Source organism: Scyliorhinus canicula, chromosome 5 (assembly GCF_902713615.1).
Source record: "Scyliorhinus canicula chromosome 5, sScyCan1.1, whole genome shotgun sequence".
Classification (NCBI taxonomy): Eukaryota; Metazoa; Chordata; class Chondrichthyes; order Carcharhiniformes; family Scyliorhinidae; genus Scyliorhinus; species Scyliorhinus canicula.
Window position 1 is genome coordinate 131961928 of NC_052150.1, and position 14876 is coordinate 131976803.

The 14876-nt window shown below is 44.5% G+C and overlaps 1 protein-coding gene across 3 annotated transcripts in view; it reads right to left on the reverse strand.

Moving 5' to 3' along the window:
* LOC119966275 (tyrosine-protein phosphatase non-receptor type 3-like) overlaps positions 1-14876 on the reverse strand; it is a 176095-nt gene that overhangs the window by 91674 nt on the left and 69545 nt on the right. For 2 of the 3 annotated variants that reach the window (XM_038797679.1, XM_038797681.1), the window contains 3 exons: positions 9512-9668; positions 6323-6358; positions 4041-4207 (listed from right to left, as the gene is read on the reverse strand). In XM_038797679.1, coding sequence (XP_038653607.1) covers positions 4041-4207; positions 6323-6358; positions 9512-9668 — 360 coding nt within the window. The remainder of the gene's footprint in view (positions 1-4040; positions 4208-6322; positions 6359-9511; positions 9669-14876) is intronic. The other variant, XM_038797680.1, reaches the window with a different exon arrangement.

Consider the following 14876-nt stretch of genomic DNA (forward strand, 5'->3'; position numbering starts at 1 on the left):
CCATTCCAGGCAACATCCTGGTAAATCTCCTTTGCACCTTTTCCAAAGCTTCCACATCCTTCCTAAAATGAGGTGACCAGAACTGCACACAGTACTCCAAATGTGGCCTGACCAAGGTTTTGTACAGCTGCATCATCACCTCACGGCTCTTAAATTCAATCCCTCTGCTAATGAACGCTAGCACACCATAGGCCTTCTTCACAGCTCTATCCACTTGAGTGGCAACTTTCAAAGAACTATGAACATGGACCCCAAGATCTCTCTGCTCCTCCACATTACCAAGAACCCTACCGTTAACCCTGTATTCCGCATTCAGATTTATCCTTCCAAAATGGACAACCTCACACTTGTCAGGGTTAAACTCCATCTGCCACTTCTCAGCCCAGCTCTGCATTCTATCTATGTCTCTTTGAAGCCGACAACAGCCCTCCTCACTATCCACAACTCCACCAATCTTCGTATCATCTGCAAATTTACTGACCCACCCTTCAACTCCCTCATCCAAGTCGTTAATGAAAATCACAAACAGCAGAGGACCCAGAACTGATCCCTGCGGTACGCCACTGATAACTGGGCTCCAGGCTGAATATTTGCCATCCACCACAACTCTCTGTCTTCTATCGGTTAGCCAGTTTGTTATCCAACTGGCCAAATTTCCCACTATCCCATGCCTCCTTACTTTCTGCATAAGCCTACCATGGGGAACCTTATCAAATGCCTTACTAAAATCCATGTACACTACATCCACTGCTTTACCTTCATCCACATGCTTGGTCACCTCCTCAAAGAATTCAATAAGACTTGTAAGGCAAGACCTACCCCTCACAAATCCTTGCTGACTATCCCTAATCAAGCAATGCCTTTCCAGATGCTCAGAAATCCTATCCCTCAGTACCCTTTCCATTACTTTGCCTACCACCGAAGTAAGACTAACTGGCCTGTAATTCCCAGGGTTATCCCTATTCCCTTTTTTGAACAGGGGCACGACATTCGCCACTCTCCAATCCTCTGGTACCACCCCTGCTGACAGCGAGGACGAAAAGATCATTGCCAACGGCTCTGCAATTTCATTTCTTGCTTCCCATAGAATCCTTGGATATATCCCGTCAGGCCCAGGGGACTTGTCTATCCTCAAGTTTTTCAAAACGCGCAACACATTTTCCTTCCTGACAAGTATCTCCTCAAGCTTATCAGTCTGCTTCACGCTGTCCTCTCCAACAATATGGCCCCTCTCGTTTGTAAATACTGAAGAAAAATACTTGTTCAAGACCTCTCCTATCTCTTCAGACTCAATACACAATCTCCCGCTACTGTCCTTAATCGGACCTACCCTCGCTCTAGTCATTCTCATATTTCTCACATATGTGTAAAAGGCCTTGGGGTTTTCCTTGATCCTACCCGCCAAAGATTTTTCATGCCCTCTCTTAGCTCTCCTAATCCCTTTCTTCTAGGGCCCTTCCCCTAATAATACCATATGCATGATCCAGATGTTCAAATTCTGACAGCAAACAACCACTTTTGGGCTGGACATAAAACAACTAACACCTTTAGCACAGAATAATATCCCAAGGTACTTACCAGAGGGGAATACAGAAAAATATGGACATCAAATCCAAGGAGGGGATATTAGGAAGGGGGCAGATGAAAAAATTAGCTAAAGAATCTTAAGGACAACCTTAAAGGAAAAAGGGGAGGGAGAATGACAGAACGGCTTAGACAAGGAATTCTGAATCATGACACCTCGTTGACTGAAGGCATGGCCACTAATATTAGGACAAAGGGCTGGGGTCCACACAAGAAGGAAAATTTGAGTAAAATCGCCATAGTCCCTGATGACCATTGGCTGCACTCCCCTTTGAGGGGGAGAGCTGATTAGTGGTGATTTAACCTGAGGCTCACCATACCTCAGGCGAGGGGCAAGGTTGAGAAGGCAAGGCCTTCATGAATAACCTCAGCCGGGATGGGAATTGAACGTGCGCTATTGGCCTTGTTCTGCATCACAAACCAGCTGTACAGCCAACTGAGCTAAACCGGCCCAAATAGCAGATTTCAGAACAACGAGAATTTAACTAACTGAGGTGAGACAGAAATTAAAATTGACACATAGGTGGGTAGATTTAAAGAAAAAAACGGAATAAATATTTTATAATAAAATAGACTATGGGTGAAATTCTCTGTTTGGGAGAATAAATTCTCCCACCGGAAAAATTATGTATGGCGAGGAATATGAGGGATTCTCTGGGGACAGCAAACCCCCCTCCCCTACACGGCAACCCCCGTACGCCCCCCCCCCCACAAAAGGGAGACTCTGTTTTGGGGGGGGGGGTCCTTCAGTTAGGAGTCCCTGTGGGGAGTACCTTAAGTTAGGGGGTGTCCCTCTAGTTAGCGGGTCCAGGGGGTGGGGTGGCTTCCTGGATAGGCAGTCCTGGGGGGGGGGGGGGGGGGCATTCCCTAGTTGTGGGGTCCCTAGAGGGGGCTCCCTATTAAGGGGGTCCTTGGCAGGGATCTCTATATTAAGGGACCTCTGTGGGGAGTGGGGGGGAGGGTGGCCCTCGGATGGACGATGGTGGCCAGCCAAGAGTTATAACCTTGGCCCACCACGCAGGCTCACATTTGGTGAAACCTGTTGTAAATCCCGCCCATGTGATTCCCCGGTCCAGTGGACCAAAGAATCACACAGTGCTGGGGAATACGGTGCCCAGCACACTAAGTGGATACATTAAGATCCATTTGCATCCATTAACATCCTCCTGCTGGCACGTGGGTGCGATCCCCGCCGTCAACGGGGGACCGGCATGGTGGTTGGTTCAGTGCCTGGCATGAACCTCAATTTCGGCCAGACATCTGATTCTCCACCCGATCGTGATTCAAATAAAAATTGAAAATTAGGATATAGGGTTTACAAATATGATAATAGAAAATAATTAAAAATAATCACAGAATGGACATGAAGCGAAAGATGGAGTAACTATAATTTCTCATCCATGGAACCATTCAAGTCTTCTGTACTCTGTGCAAAGCCTTCACATCCTTCCTAAGGTGCAATGTTCAGAACTGAACACGATAATCCAGCCAGCGCAGAATGAGATATTTTTAAACTATGACTTAACTTTCTGACTTTTCTATACCATATCTCTATTCATAAACTCCATGATCCCACAAGCTTTATTAATCTGCACATTAATGCCCCAGATTTCTGTTCTTGCATCTGTAAAATTGTTGTCTCTCCACACTCTTCTCACCAAAATTATGACCTTATATTTTCTGTGATTAATTTGATTTGCCATGTGTTTGCCCATTTCACCAGCCTCTTAAAGTCCATCATCTTCCTCACTGTTTACGTGTCATCTACAAATTTTGAACCTGTGTCCTGTACTATTGTTTAATCTCATAACAGCATCCAATGTATTTTTTTCTGCTTACTATTGCCCAGCTCATAACACTTCGATGTACACTTGTGATTTTGTCAAAGCTTTATTTTTTAATTTATAAAAGTAATAGCATTACCTGTATTGTTATTTGTACAAAAAAACCAAATCAGATCTCATATTTCATCAAAACTCTTTGATCATTTGTTAGTTTACCAAGAACAACAACTGCATTTATATATTTCTCTCAGCCTCAGAATTTTTCAGCCACAGAATTGACACATACATTTTGAATGGAATTAAATTTTTCTCATATGATGGACGTTTGCCTTCATGTAAAAAGACATTAAGCTGCAATGAGCAAGCATAGATCAAGCATAATTATCAGTCAAGGTCATTAGTCAGATCAGCTAGAAGACTTCATATCACATATTTCTTTAGCCATTTTAAAATATTCCACTTCAAGAGTCATTCCTCCTAAAACCAAGTCATAACTTGGTTAAATCCCGCTGTAGCAGTCAATCAGTTAAACACGAATAAATACCAGGAGTATAAACATCAAATAGTCATACAGCAGGTTTTCATCTGTCTTTGTATGTATAAGAAAATATGTATGCATAAACAATGCAACTGCACAAATTATTTTAGTCAACATAGAGAGAACACACTTACATCAAACTGATTAAGTATAGTTCCACTTTCAAGTCCTTTTCGAAGCTGAATCATGGATTCTTCTAATGAATCACCACATTGAGGATATGAGGAATCCACAGAATTATTTTGAAAACAGTGGAAGTCTATTTCCTCTTCTACCTTGTCCTCTCCACGACTGCTTGCAACTTGAAAATTAGAAGTGATAACACAAAAGGTTTTTCATTAACAATTCTGCATTGAACAGCTGATTTACAATTCATAATGTTTATATTATTTTTATCTCAAATCACAAGTTAAGAACATTTTCAATATAAATATCTGGGTACATGCAATGATTTAATACAATGTCAAAAGTTCCTTGGTGATTTATCATTGGGGAGGGGAAGGGCACAATAGAAATGGGGGCTGATTCTTTTCTCACTAATAAGTGGCAGGTGAAATGTAATTTAGGAAAGTTGTCAAGTGATTTATTTTGGTCAGGAGAACGAGGAGAGAAAATATAAAATAAAGGGTATGATTCAAAAGGGGTGCAGAAGCAGATGGTCCTGGAGTGTACGTGCACAAATCGTGAAGGTGGCAGGGCAAATTGGTTAGAACATAGAACAGTACAGCACAGAACAGGCCCTTCGGCCCTCGATGTTGTGCCGAGCAATGATCACCCTACTCAAACCCACGTATCCACCCTATACCCGTAACCCAACAACCCCCCCTTAACCTTACTTTTTAGGACACTACTGGCAATTTAGCATGGCCAATCCACCTAACTCGCACATCTTTGGACTGTGGGAGGAAACCGGAGCACCCGAGAAAACCCACGCACACACGGGGAGGACGTGCAGACTCCGCACAGACAGTGACCCAGCCGGGAATCGAACCTGGGACCCTGGAGCTGTGAAGCATTTATGCTAACCACTATGCTACCGTGCTGCCCTCCACTATGCTACCGTGCTGCCCTAGTTAGTATGGGTATCTGGCTCTCTAGATAGTGGCATGGAGTATAAAAGCAAGGTTACAATAAACACGTATGAAACATTGGTTCAGCTTCAACTGGAGAATTACATCCAGTTCTGGGCACCACATTTTAGAAAGGATGTGAAGGCATTTGAAAGGGTGTAGAAAAGATTCACAAGAACGATTTTAGGAATGAGAAATATCAGTTGTTGATAAATTGGAGAGGCTGGGGTTTTCTCATTAGAGAAGAGAAGATTAAGAGGAGGTTTTAGAGACGTATTCAAAATGATGAGGCGACCGGAGAGAATAGACAGGGAGAAACTTTTCCCGTTTTTGAAAGGATTAGAAACCAGAAGACACCACCGACACAAGATGATTTGCAAAAGAAACCATGGTGACATGAAGAGAAACATTTTTACGTCGCGAGTGGTTAGGATCTGGAATGCGCTGCCTGAGAATTTGTTGGAAACCGAATCAATCATGGTTGTTAAAACAGAATTGGATAACTTTCTTAAGAGAATATATTTGCACTGCTCTAGGAAAAAGGCAGGATAGTTTGAGCTGCTCTTGCAGACAGCTGGCAGACACAATGGGCTGAATGGTCTCCTTCTATGCTGAAACCATTCTATGATTCTAAGTACGGTGGTTCACTGTTGACCATTGTTAAACACTCCCTGGAATCAGTCCATCCTCCCTTCCAAGCCTGACTTGTAGACCAGTTCAGTGCAGAGGCCAATCAATTTCCAGCCCTCACAACTGCTAACTACATTAGCTCACTAGCAGCAGTCAAATGAGTCCCATACAAAAAATGGTTTGTGGGGTGATGCTTCTGCTGGCTTTCTTCCCATTTCAGCGGTGGGCTGGGGTTCATAGAATCATAGAATTTACAGTGCAGAAGGAGGCCATTCGGCCCATCGAGTCTGCATCGGCTCTTGGAAAGAGCACCCTATCCAAGCCTACATCTCACCCCTATCCACACAACCCAGTAACCCCTCCCAACACTAAGGGCGATTTTGGACACTCAGGGCAATTTAGAATGGCCAATCCACCTAACCTGCACATCTTTGGACTGTGGGAGGAAACCGGAGCACCCAGACACACGGGGAGAACATGCAGACTCCGCACAGACAGTGACCCAAGCCGGGAATCGAACCTGGGACCCTGGAGCTGTGAAACAATTGTGCTAACCACTATGCTACTGTGCTGGCCCAAAGAAAGAATTTTAAATCACCCCAAAAAATCAGAAAGGAACTGTTTGCCTAAAGTTTATTACAGATGCGAGGGGACAAACTTGACATAGTCTCACAAGTAATCCTTGCAGAGGCTTGTTAGATCATAGAATGGCTTACCAGAAACAGTGGTGGATACAGAATCCATACGGTTAGCTTTTAAAAGTGCAAAAGAGCAAATTAAAGGGTGAAAAGAGGAGAAAGGGAATTGGAGTAAAGTCAAATAACCTCTCGTCTTGTCAAACCATGATTCTATAAAATCATAAACGATCCCATCACTTTGATTGTTTTAAAAGATTGCGAAAGATAGCAGTAGCCATGTTCACTCAATTAACAATTAAATGTTTTAGCCTCAACATTTAGATTATATCATGCAGACGACTACAAGGTACAGTGCTGTAAAAGAAAATGTTTAATCCAGAAATTATTATATATATTTACAATGATCAATACTTTTATGGTTGTGCAAAGATGAAATAAAAGATTAACTGAATCGAACATTTCCGTGGATCAAACTTAATTAAATGTTCTGTGTTCAGAGTGCTAGAGAGAAGGGCTTTATTGAAGAATCAATTTTATGTGCAGAACTCCATTTTATAATTATTGAAGAAAAGTTAGAAAAGGTGATAGAATATCAATAAACCAGTTCAAATCTCCAAAGTTGGCCCCGTTGTTGGAACTTAAGATAACATTGGACATCATGCGATAGTTAGCGCTAAGCGATCCCACCACCAACGGGTTAGATTTAAGTTTTGAAGTTCTGCCACATCTAGTCATAGATGTTTATAGAAATTTACAGCATGGAAGCAGGCCCTTCGGCCCAGCGTGTCCATGCCGCCCAAGTCGCGAATAATGGTGAACAATTAAACTAACCGATGGAGTTCCACAAAAATCCTCACCCTCAATGTTGGGGGAATTCAGTACATCAGTGCAACAAGGATTGAAGCATTTGCAACCATCTTCAGTCAGAAATGCTAAATGGATGCTGGGGCCATCTGAGGGCTGCTGGGGACCACCTGAGGTGATATCAAGAAACGGCTGAGGCATTGGATGCTGCAAAGATTATGGGTCCTCACAACACTCCAGCAATAGAGCTAAAGACGTGTGCCACACAAGCGGCAGGCAATGACCATCACCAACAAGAGAGACTCTAACCATCTCCTCTTGACACCAAATGGCATTACAATTGCTGAATACCCTATCAACATCTTGGGAGTTATTAGTGACTAGAAACTGAACTGGACCACATAAATACTGTGGGAACAAGCGCAGGTCAGAGGCTGCAAATTCTGAAGTGAACTTACCTTTTCACTCCCCAAAGTCTGTCCACATATACTAGGCACAACTCAGGAGTGTGATAGAATACTCTCCATTTACTTGGATACATGCAGCTCAAACAACACACAGAAAGATCAATACCATCGAGGACAAAGCAGCCCGCTTGATTAACATCCTTTCCACCACATTAAACATTTACTCCCTCCACCACCGACGCACAGTAACAGCTACAGGTTGCACTGCAGAAGCTCACCAAGTCTCCTTCTACAGCACCTACCAAACACATGGGGCGGAATTCTCTGATAATGGGGCTATTGCCTGGAGAAAGTCCATGGTGATTTACCGTTTTGAAGGGGGCTAGGGGGGCCCCCAAAGTGCTCCTCGCAGCTCCGGCTGCCATTACGGGGCCCCTGCACTTCCGGCCAGGGGTCAGCACTTGCGCGCAGCAGCCCGCGCAACATGGCGGACCCACACCGCGGGCCTGCCCCAACAATATAGGTCCCCCCACAGATTGCGCTCCCCAGGTGGCCCCCGATCGCGAGCCTGGCCGTCCTGGAGATTCCCCCCGGGGACGGATCCCCCTGCCCCCCCCCCCCCATCAGGGAAGCTGCAGACTGAGTCCGCAGCCGCCACTCCGAGCTCCCGCCAGGTGGAACCATGAGTGAACCACGCCGGCAGGCACTTGGCCAGCTGTCGGCGGAGAATCGCCGCGGGGGCCTCTTTCAATGGCCCCCGACCGGTGCTGCGGGTCTGACGGCCATTCTCCGCCCCCACGCCAAGTGCGATTGTGGCGCGAAGGCTCGGAGAAGCCCGGCCATGACCTCTACCACCTAGAAGAACAGGGGCAGCCAGCAGATGTATGGGAACACCATCACTTGAAGGTCCTCTGCGAGGCCACACACCATCCTGACTTGGAGCTCTATCACTGTTCTTGCATTGTCGCTAGGTCAAAATCCTACCAGCATTGTGGGTGTACTTTAACCATATGGAGTGCAGTGGTTCATGAAGGCAGGGCATCACTACCTTCTAGAGGGTAATTAGGGATGGACAATAGTGCTGGCGTACTCCGTATTGTCCATACCCTTGAAAGATTATGTGGGGATTCTCCAGTGGCACCCGCCCGGTGACTGGAGAATCCCATCTAAGGTCAATGGACTTTTCCATTATATGGGGTTTGGCCATGGCGATCTTGCAGCAGGCCGGGTGGAAGAATCCAGCCCCATTTTAAAAGCTGCTAATCGTCTAATCAATCTGTCTGACAACTATTTTAACTTTTCTTTGCATGTAAGGACATGAGAACTGATGTAAGCTAGTGTAAACCAAGAGTGAAGATCATGGAGGAGATACAATGGATAGGTTTTTTTAACTGAGGATGAAATTGAGACTTTATAAGTTAATTATAAAAGAACTGAATGCTAATAAACCTCAGATTGAACTCAGCAACTGTAGCATGTAGTCTCCTGCAGTTTTCACATCATGATGTGTTGCCTGTTGAGTATAGATCCTCAATTAACATCTATTAATAAGGATACTGGGGATGATTCTCTGCCTGCCCCCCCCCCCCCCCCCCCCCCCCCCCCGCACACAAACATATTCATGCTTTTTACCTGTGTTGCAATTTACAATACCATACCATCAATGAGGAAAGACCCAATCTCCATTTTACTGAGTTCCTAATCTAAGGAAAGTTACTAAGATGAGCCAGGAACAAACATAAAGAGTAAAATTACAGAGTACAAGATCTGCGACGACAGTCTTTTGTGAAATTACATTACATCATACACCATTTTTACAAAGCAGAGGAAGGAAAGCTGAGGAAGGATAAAACAAAGAGAAATAAGGAAATAAATTATCTAAAGACCAGATTGGTATTCACATTTGTTATTTGCATGAGCTGCTCTTCTGCATTACACGTGAACAAAAAAAGTCTTACTCTATACAACAAAAAAACAACTGTTTTTCTCGTTTATATTATATCAATTACAATAAAGTTAACATTTACAATAACTAAGTTTCTTAATTATCAGTTACCTTTTCTTTTGACCAGCAATACAAGTTCTCTTGAGTGTGACTCTCTGCTTGCTTTTATGAACATAACAACCTGGTCATGAGTATGTTCAGAGATGTCTCTGCCATTAATCAACAAGATCTGATCTCCTTCATTCAGTTTGGGCACACAAATGTCAGCCTACACAACAAATATTAAAATATTTAACATAAAAACATACAGGACTTTGGGATACAACCAAAGAAACTTTAATTCTGTGACTTAAGGAGAAAGACAATTTAATTTACTTATTGCAAGAGCAGTCAACTGTCTGGTTCTTTTACAACTTAAACAGTATGTCTCCTACTGTAAATATTTATTTTGTTGTTCAAGAAAAGTCTGGTCTCAATGTTTAAATCCAAACAAGCTATTCCCAGCTGACATACCTGAACACCCAAATTAAACCTATACATATTTACTGCTTCCTCTTCTTGACAATGTTTTCAATTCTCTGGAATCGCAGTTCTGTCCTCTTACATCTACTGTCATCCCTCCCATGTCTACAGTTTTTTTACTGAACCACTTTTTATTCTTTCCCTTCCAACTCTACTTACATGTTCTGTTTCTGTTCTTTTCTGAAGGAGGTGACTGTGCTTGTTGTTCACCTCAGCTCCATTGGATAACTTGACTTTAATCTGTTGCAAAAAAAATTCTGTCCCTCATCGTAATTAATCTGCTGTCCTTATCACTCTCTTAGTCTTAACCAATGCATATCTTTGTCTCTCGCAAAATCAAATCAACTATTTCTAACTCCCATTCTCTGACTTAAATTTTCATTATCAGTCGTGGTTCCGCATCTCCAAATCTATCAAGCTAACAATTAACATGTAAGAATGACATTTGTTTTCACGTTATTTTCATTCCTAACAACAGAGCAGTATTCTTTAAAACTACTGCAAAAAACCTGTCTTTTCCCCCTCAATGATGCCAACATTGGAAAAGGACGTATGTCAGGTCTTGACATTGCAATTGTATATAAACATAAGCGTATACATATTATTAAATTAAAATGTTAGGCGACTAATATTGATTTTCAAAACTTAGAATTGAAACACATAGGATGTCAAGATAAAAACACAGGTATTTCATCTCAGAGGGCGTAGTGTAAGTGAAGATGATGACTGCAATATAAATTGCTACAGAGCCGACATTAAAATATTTTGTACGATTAAGTTATAGTTCTGAAATAGCAATAATAAAAACTAACAGTGTGGCACAAACATACACGAGGTATCTCATCTCCATTTCAACAACTGGGCAATCATAAAACATCAGAAAAACATTGCATCCTCCAGGAAACTGACCATAAAGAAAATGGTAATAGAATTGCAGTATTCTCACTTTCTTCACAACTCAGTGGCATGAACAGGTGGAAAGTAATTTTCACAGTTGCTAATTGAATCTTCCACGTGAGTGTTAAAGATAAAGATGATCTGTGCATATGGCTATTTCAGATTAATGCTTTGCCCATAATATGTGGTGTTGGGAGTATTGGACACATTGAGTCTCTAGCTTTGCGAATATGTTAAAAGAGTAAGAAAGGAATTATTCAATGCTTTGCCAAACTGCAGAGAGAGCCAAAAATAGTAGCTGTTCGAATCTGGTCTGAATTGATAAGGCCCTTATGGAAGTAGAAGCAATATAGTTGTTCACCGTAGATATCTAAACACTAAAATAATTGGCTAGTATCTCATTCAGCATGGTACTGGACCCCATAAGATTGCCAATCTTGTTTCCACCACCCTGGTGGGCAGCGAGTTCTAGATCATTATCGCTTACTGTGTATATTCTTCTTCAGACTCTCCAGTGTCTTTTGACCAAAATCTGGGTTCCCTTATCCTACCACATCTATCAAATTTAGATTTATTGTAACCTATACAGATGTACAGTGAAAAGTATTGTTCTGCATACAGTCCAGGCAGATCATTCCATACATGAAAAACATACGGCATACGCTAAATACACAATGTACAGACATAGACTTTGGGGGAAGCATATGGAATGTAGTGCTACACATCTTAAGAATTTTTCATTTTGTACAGAACAAAGGTAAGCATGACCACACATTGAGAACAAAAAAACATTGGTTGCCTTTTGTTATTTACATCAGTTGACTTTTGTTATTTACAACAGTCACGTCTACTTGTTTTACTTTCTCCAGTAGGCATTCATTTCTAGCTGGGTCCCCTGTCTCCCGCTCCCCCTTTTCTTCCTGACCCCCCATCCCCTCCCGGCATGCCCTCTTTCCTCATCAGTTCTTATATCCTGTTCCTGTTTGGTTGGCGTGACACCGTGTATTATGTTGTTTGCTGGGTATGGTTGGGCTCCATGCCTCTTTATTCCCCCCCCCCCCTTTCGTTTGCGCTCGTTGTTATACCGTGGCTTCCCTCTCCCTTCCTCTAGCTTGTTGGCTGTTGGCTACAAACAGGTCTAGATACAACTGGGTGAGTGGCTCCCATGTTTTGTAGAAGCCCTCTTCCGACCCCAGATGGCGAATTTAATTCTCTCCATCTGGAGAAATTCCAACAGGTTGGACAGCCAGTCTGCAGCTTTGGCTGCTGCTGCTGCAGTTCGCCAGCTGAGTAGGATTCTCCAGCAGGCAAAGCAAGGGCATTGGCCCTCCTCCCCAAGAAGAGAGCTGGTTGTTCTGATATCCTGAGGACTGCCATTCTCGGGCATTGCTCCATCCTCATTCCCAGCACCTTGGACATTGCCTCGAAGAACACTGTCCAGAACTCTACAAATCTGGGGCAAGACCAGAATATGTGGCCGTGGTTGTCCGGCCTCCTTGGCACCGTTCACATTTGTCCTCCACCTCCGGGAAGAACCTGCTCATTTGGGTTCTGGTTAAGTGGGCTCTGTGTACCACTTTCAGTTGTATTAGGCTTAGCCTTGCACATGTGGAGATGGCGTTGACCATGTACAGTGCTTCGCTCCAGAGACACCACCCTATTTCAAACTCTAGGTCTTCCTCCCACTTTTCCCTTGACCCCCTCCAGTGATGTCCCTGCCCTTCCTATTAGTCGCCACACTGATCGCTGCAGTTTCCCCAACCCTCGGATGTCCGTGTCCAGTAAATCCTCCAACAGCGATTGTACCGGCAGTCGTGGGTACGTTTTTGTTTTATCAGTTTGTTAACCCCCAACCCGTCAGCTGGAACCTCTCGGTTAGTTCCTCAAGTGTTGTCAGTCTGTTTTCTGTGTAGAAGTCTCTAACTGTCAACGACCCCCTGTCCTGTCTCCACGTTTTGAAGCTGGCGTCTATTATGGCTGGCCATAATCTGTGGTTGTTTGAGATGGGGGCTTTAATGGACATTTTGGTTAATCCGAAGTGCTGTCACAGTCGGTTCCACGACCGGAGTGTTGCAATCACCACAAGGCTCATTCCCCGAGTTACACTCCTCTGATGAGGCTGCGTCTCGAGGTCAGCACACGGGACATGGCACCCACCCATCCTCTGGCCATGGACATGTCCCTGGAGCTGTGTCCCATCCCCTAGGTGTTCGGATGTTGTGTGCGTGGTGTTGGCTCCCGCAGTGTTCAAGCACAGTGTCCAGGCAGCAAGGTGTGAGTAGGATGCTAGGCAATGACTCCCACATGCTACATGGCCCACCCACGGAATCCACTTGGCATATGCTCACTTCACCACAATTTCAATTCCCTATCAGCAATTGCCTTCAGCCGCACGGCCAGACGTCTCGGCAGTTGGCGGTAGTTATGGGTGGTCATTGGGGCAGATGGACAGGGTCAAGTGTTGACCTAGGATCGGCTAATCACAATCCAGGGTTGGCACGGTGGTGCCGCGAGCAGTTTCCCGCCGGTTGACCCCCCCCCCCCCCCCAATCCCCCATGGCAGCCTACCCCTGCGGAGGAACCCCAACCCCAGCCGAGGGTCCCCCACCCCATGCCAAGCACTGGGGTGGCACCCCGGTATCTTTGCCTGTGAGCAAAGATGGCTACTCACCACGGAAGATCACGCCAGTTTCACGTTTTTCAAAGGAGCACTAATCGGGCCAGTGTAAGCACTTGCTGGGGAGGCCGCTGGATATGGGATCGTTCTCATTAATTGTATGGAAATGGCGATTAAATGGTGATAATTGGTTTCTCTCCACGCTTGGGCGAGATCCTGATTTCGCCTACGGGAGCAGGCCAGTTGCATCGCAAACTGTTTGGCGTCCGGCACGGATCTCGTTTTTGGCCTCCCTGCTTTTCGCCGGCCTCATTGCGTTTGAGCCGGATAATCGCGCTCTTAGTTTCCATTTTCATGGAGGAAGATACAAAAAACCGCTCCAAAATATTGTGGGGAAAGGGGCTAGTGAGAGAGAAGACCTCAAAGAAATTAGTAGAAGTAAAGAGGTAGTGCTGGAGCAATTAATGATTTTGAAAGTATTAAAAATATATACTTTTATTCAAACAAGATTTTCATTATAACAGAAACTAACAAGCTTGGGGCAAGACCAAAACATTTGCATGTGATTCGCCAACCCTCTAGAACATCGCTCACACCTATCCTCCACCCCTGAGAAAAAACCATTTGTACACGCCTCAGTCAGTTGTGCCCTGTGCACCACCTTGAACTGGATCAAGTTTAGCCTCGTACATGAAGACAGCCTCACTCCACACTCCCCCTTCCAGGATCAAACCCAGCTCACCCTCCCACTTCCTCTTTACCTCCTCCAACGACGTCTGTTCTGTCGCCAACATCTGCCATAGACATCCAAAATCTTACCCTCCGCTAACATGTCCAACGACAGGATTCTGTCCATACGCGAGGGTGATGGTATCAGGGGAAATGAAGGAAGCTCTTCATAAGAAATCGGGCACCTGAAAACATTCCCTCTCTGAAATTTCTCTACCAACTCATCTAGGCCAGCGAACCTACCTTCCAGAAACATGTCCCTAAACCCTTCCTCTCTCATGCCCTGAATGATGAATCGAAGCCAGACGGCTCAAACCTATGGTTCCTGCAATTTGCAACCAGCTGTAACATGGAAGCCAGTTTAAAATGCTGCCTAAACTTATTCCAAATTCTCAAAGTGCCAACACCACTGGCTCAAAGAGCATCTAGCAGGGCAAAACAGGACTGGTGCAGTAACCAGGGCCCTCAGGCTCAATACTACACAGAACACCTCCTCCGTCTGCTCCCACATAGAGTCTGGATCCTTGAACCATCCCCACACCTTATCAATGCTCACCGTCCAGTAGTAACATAGCAAACTAGGTAGTGTCAACCACCCCCCCCCCCTCCCCCCCGCCGCCCGCCTATCCCCTTTGCAAAAAGGTCCAATGCACCGAGGAGTCTTACCAGCCCAAACAAAAGTAGATATGAGTTTATTAACCCTGCTAAGAA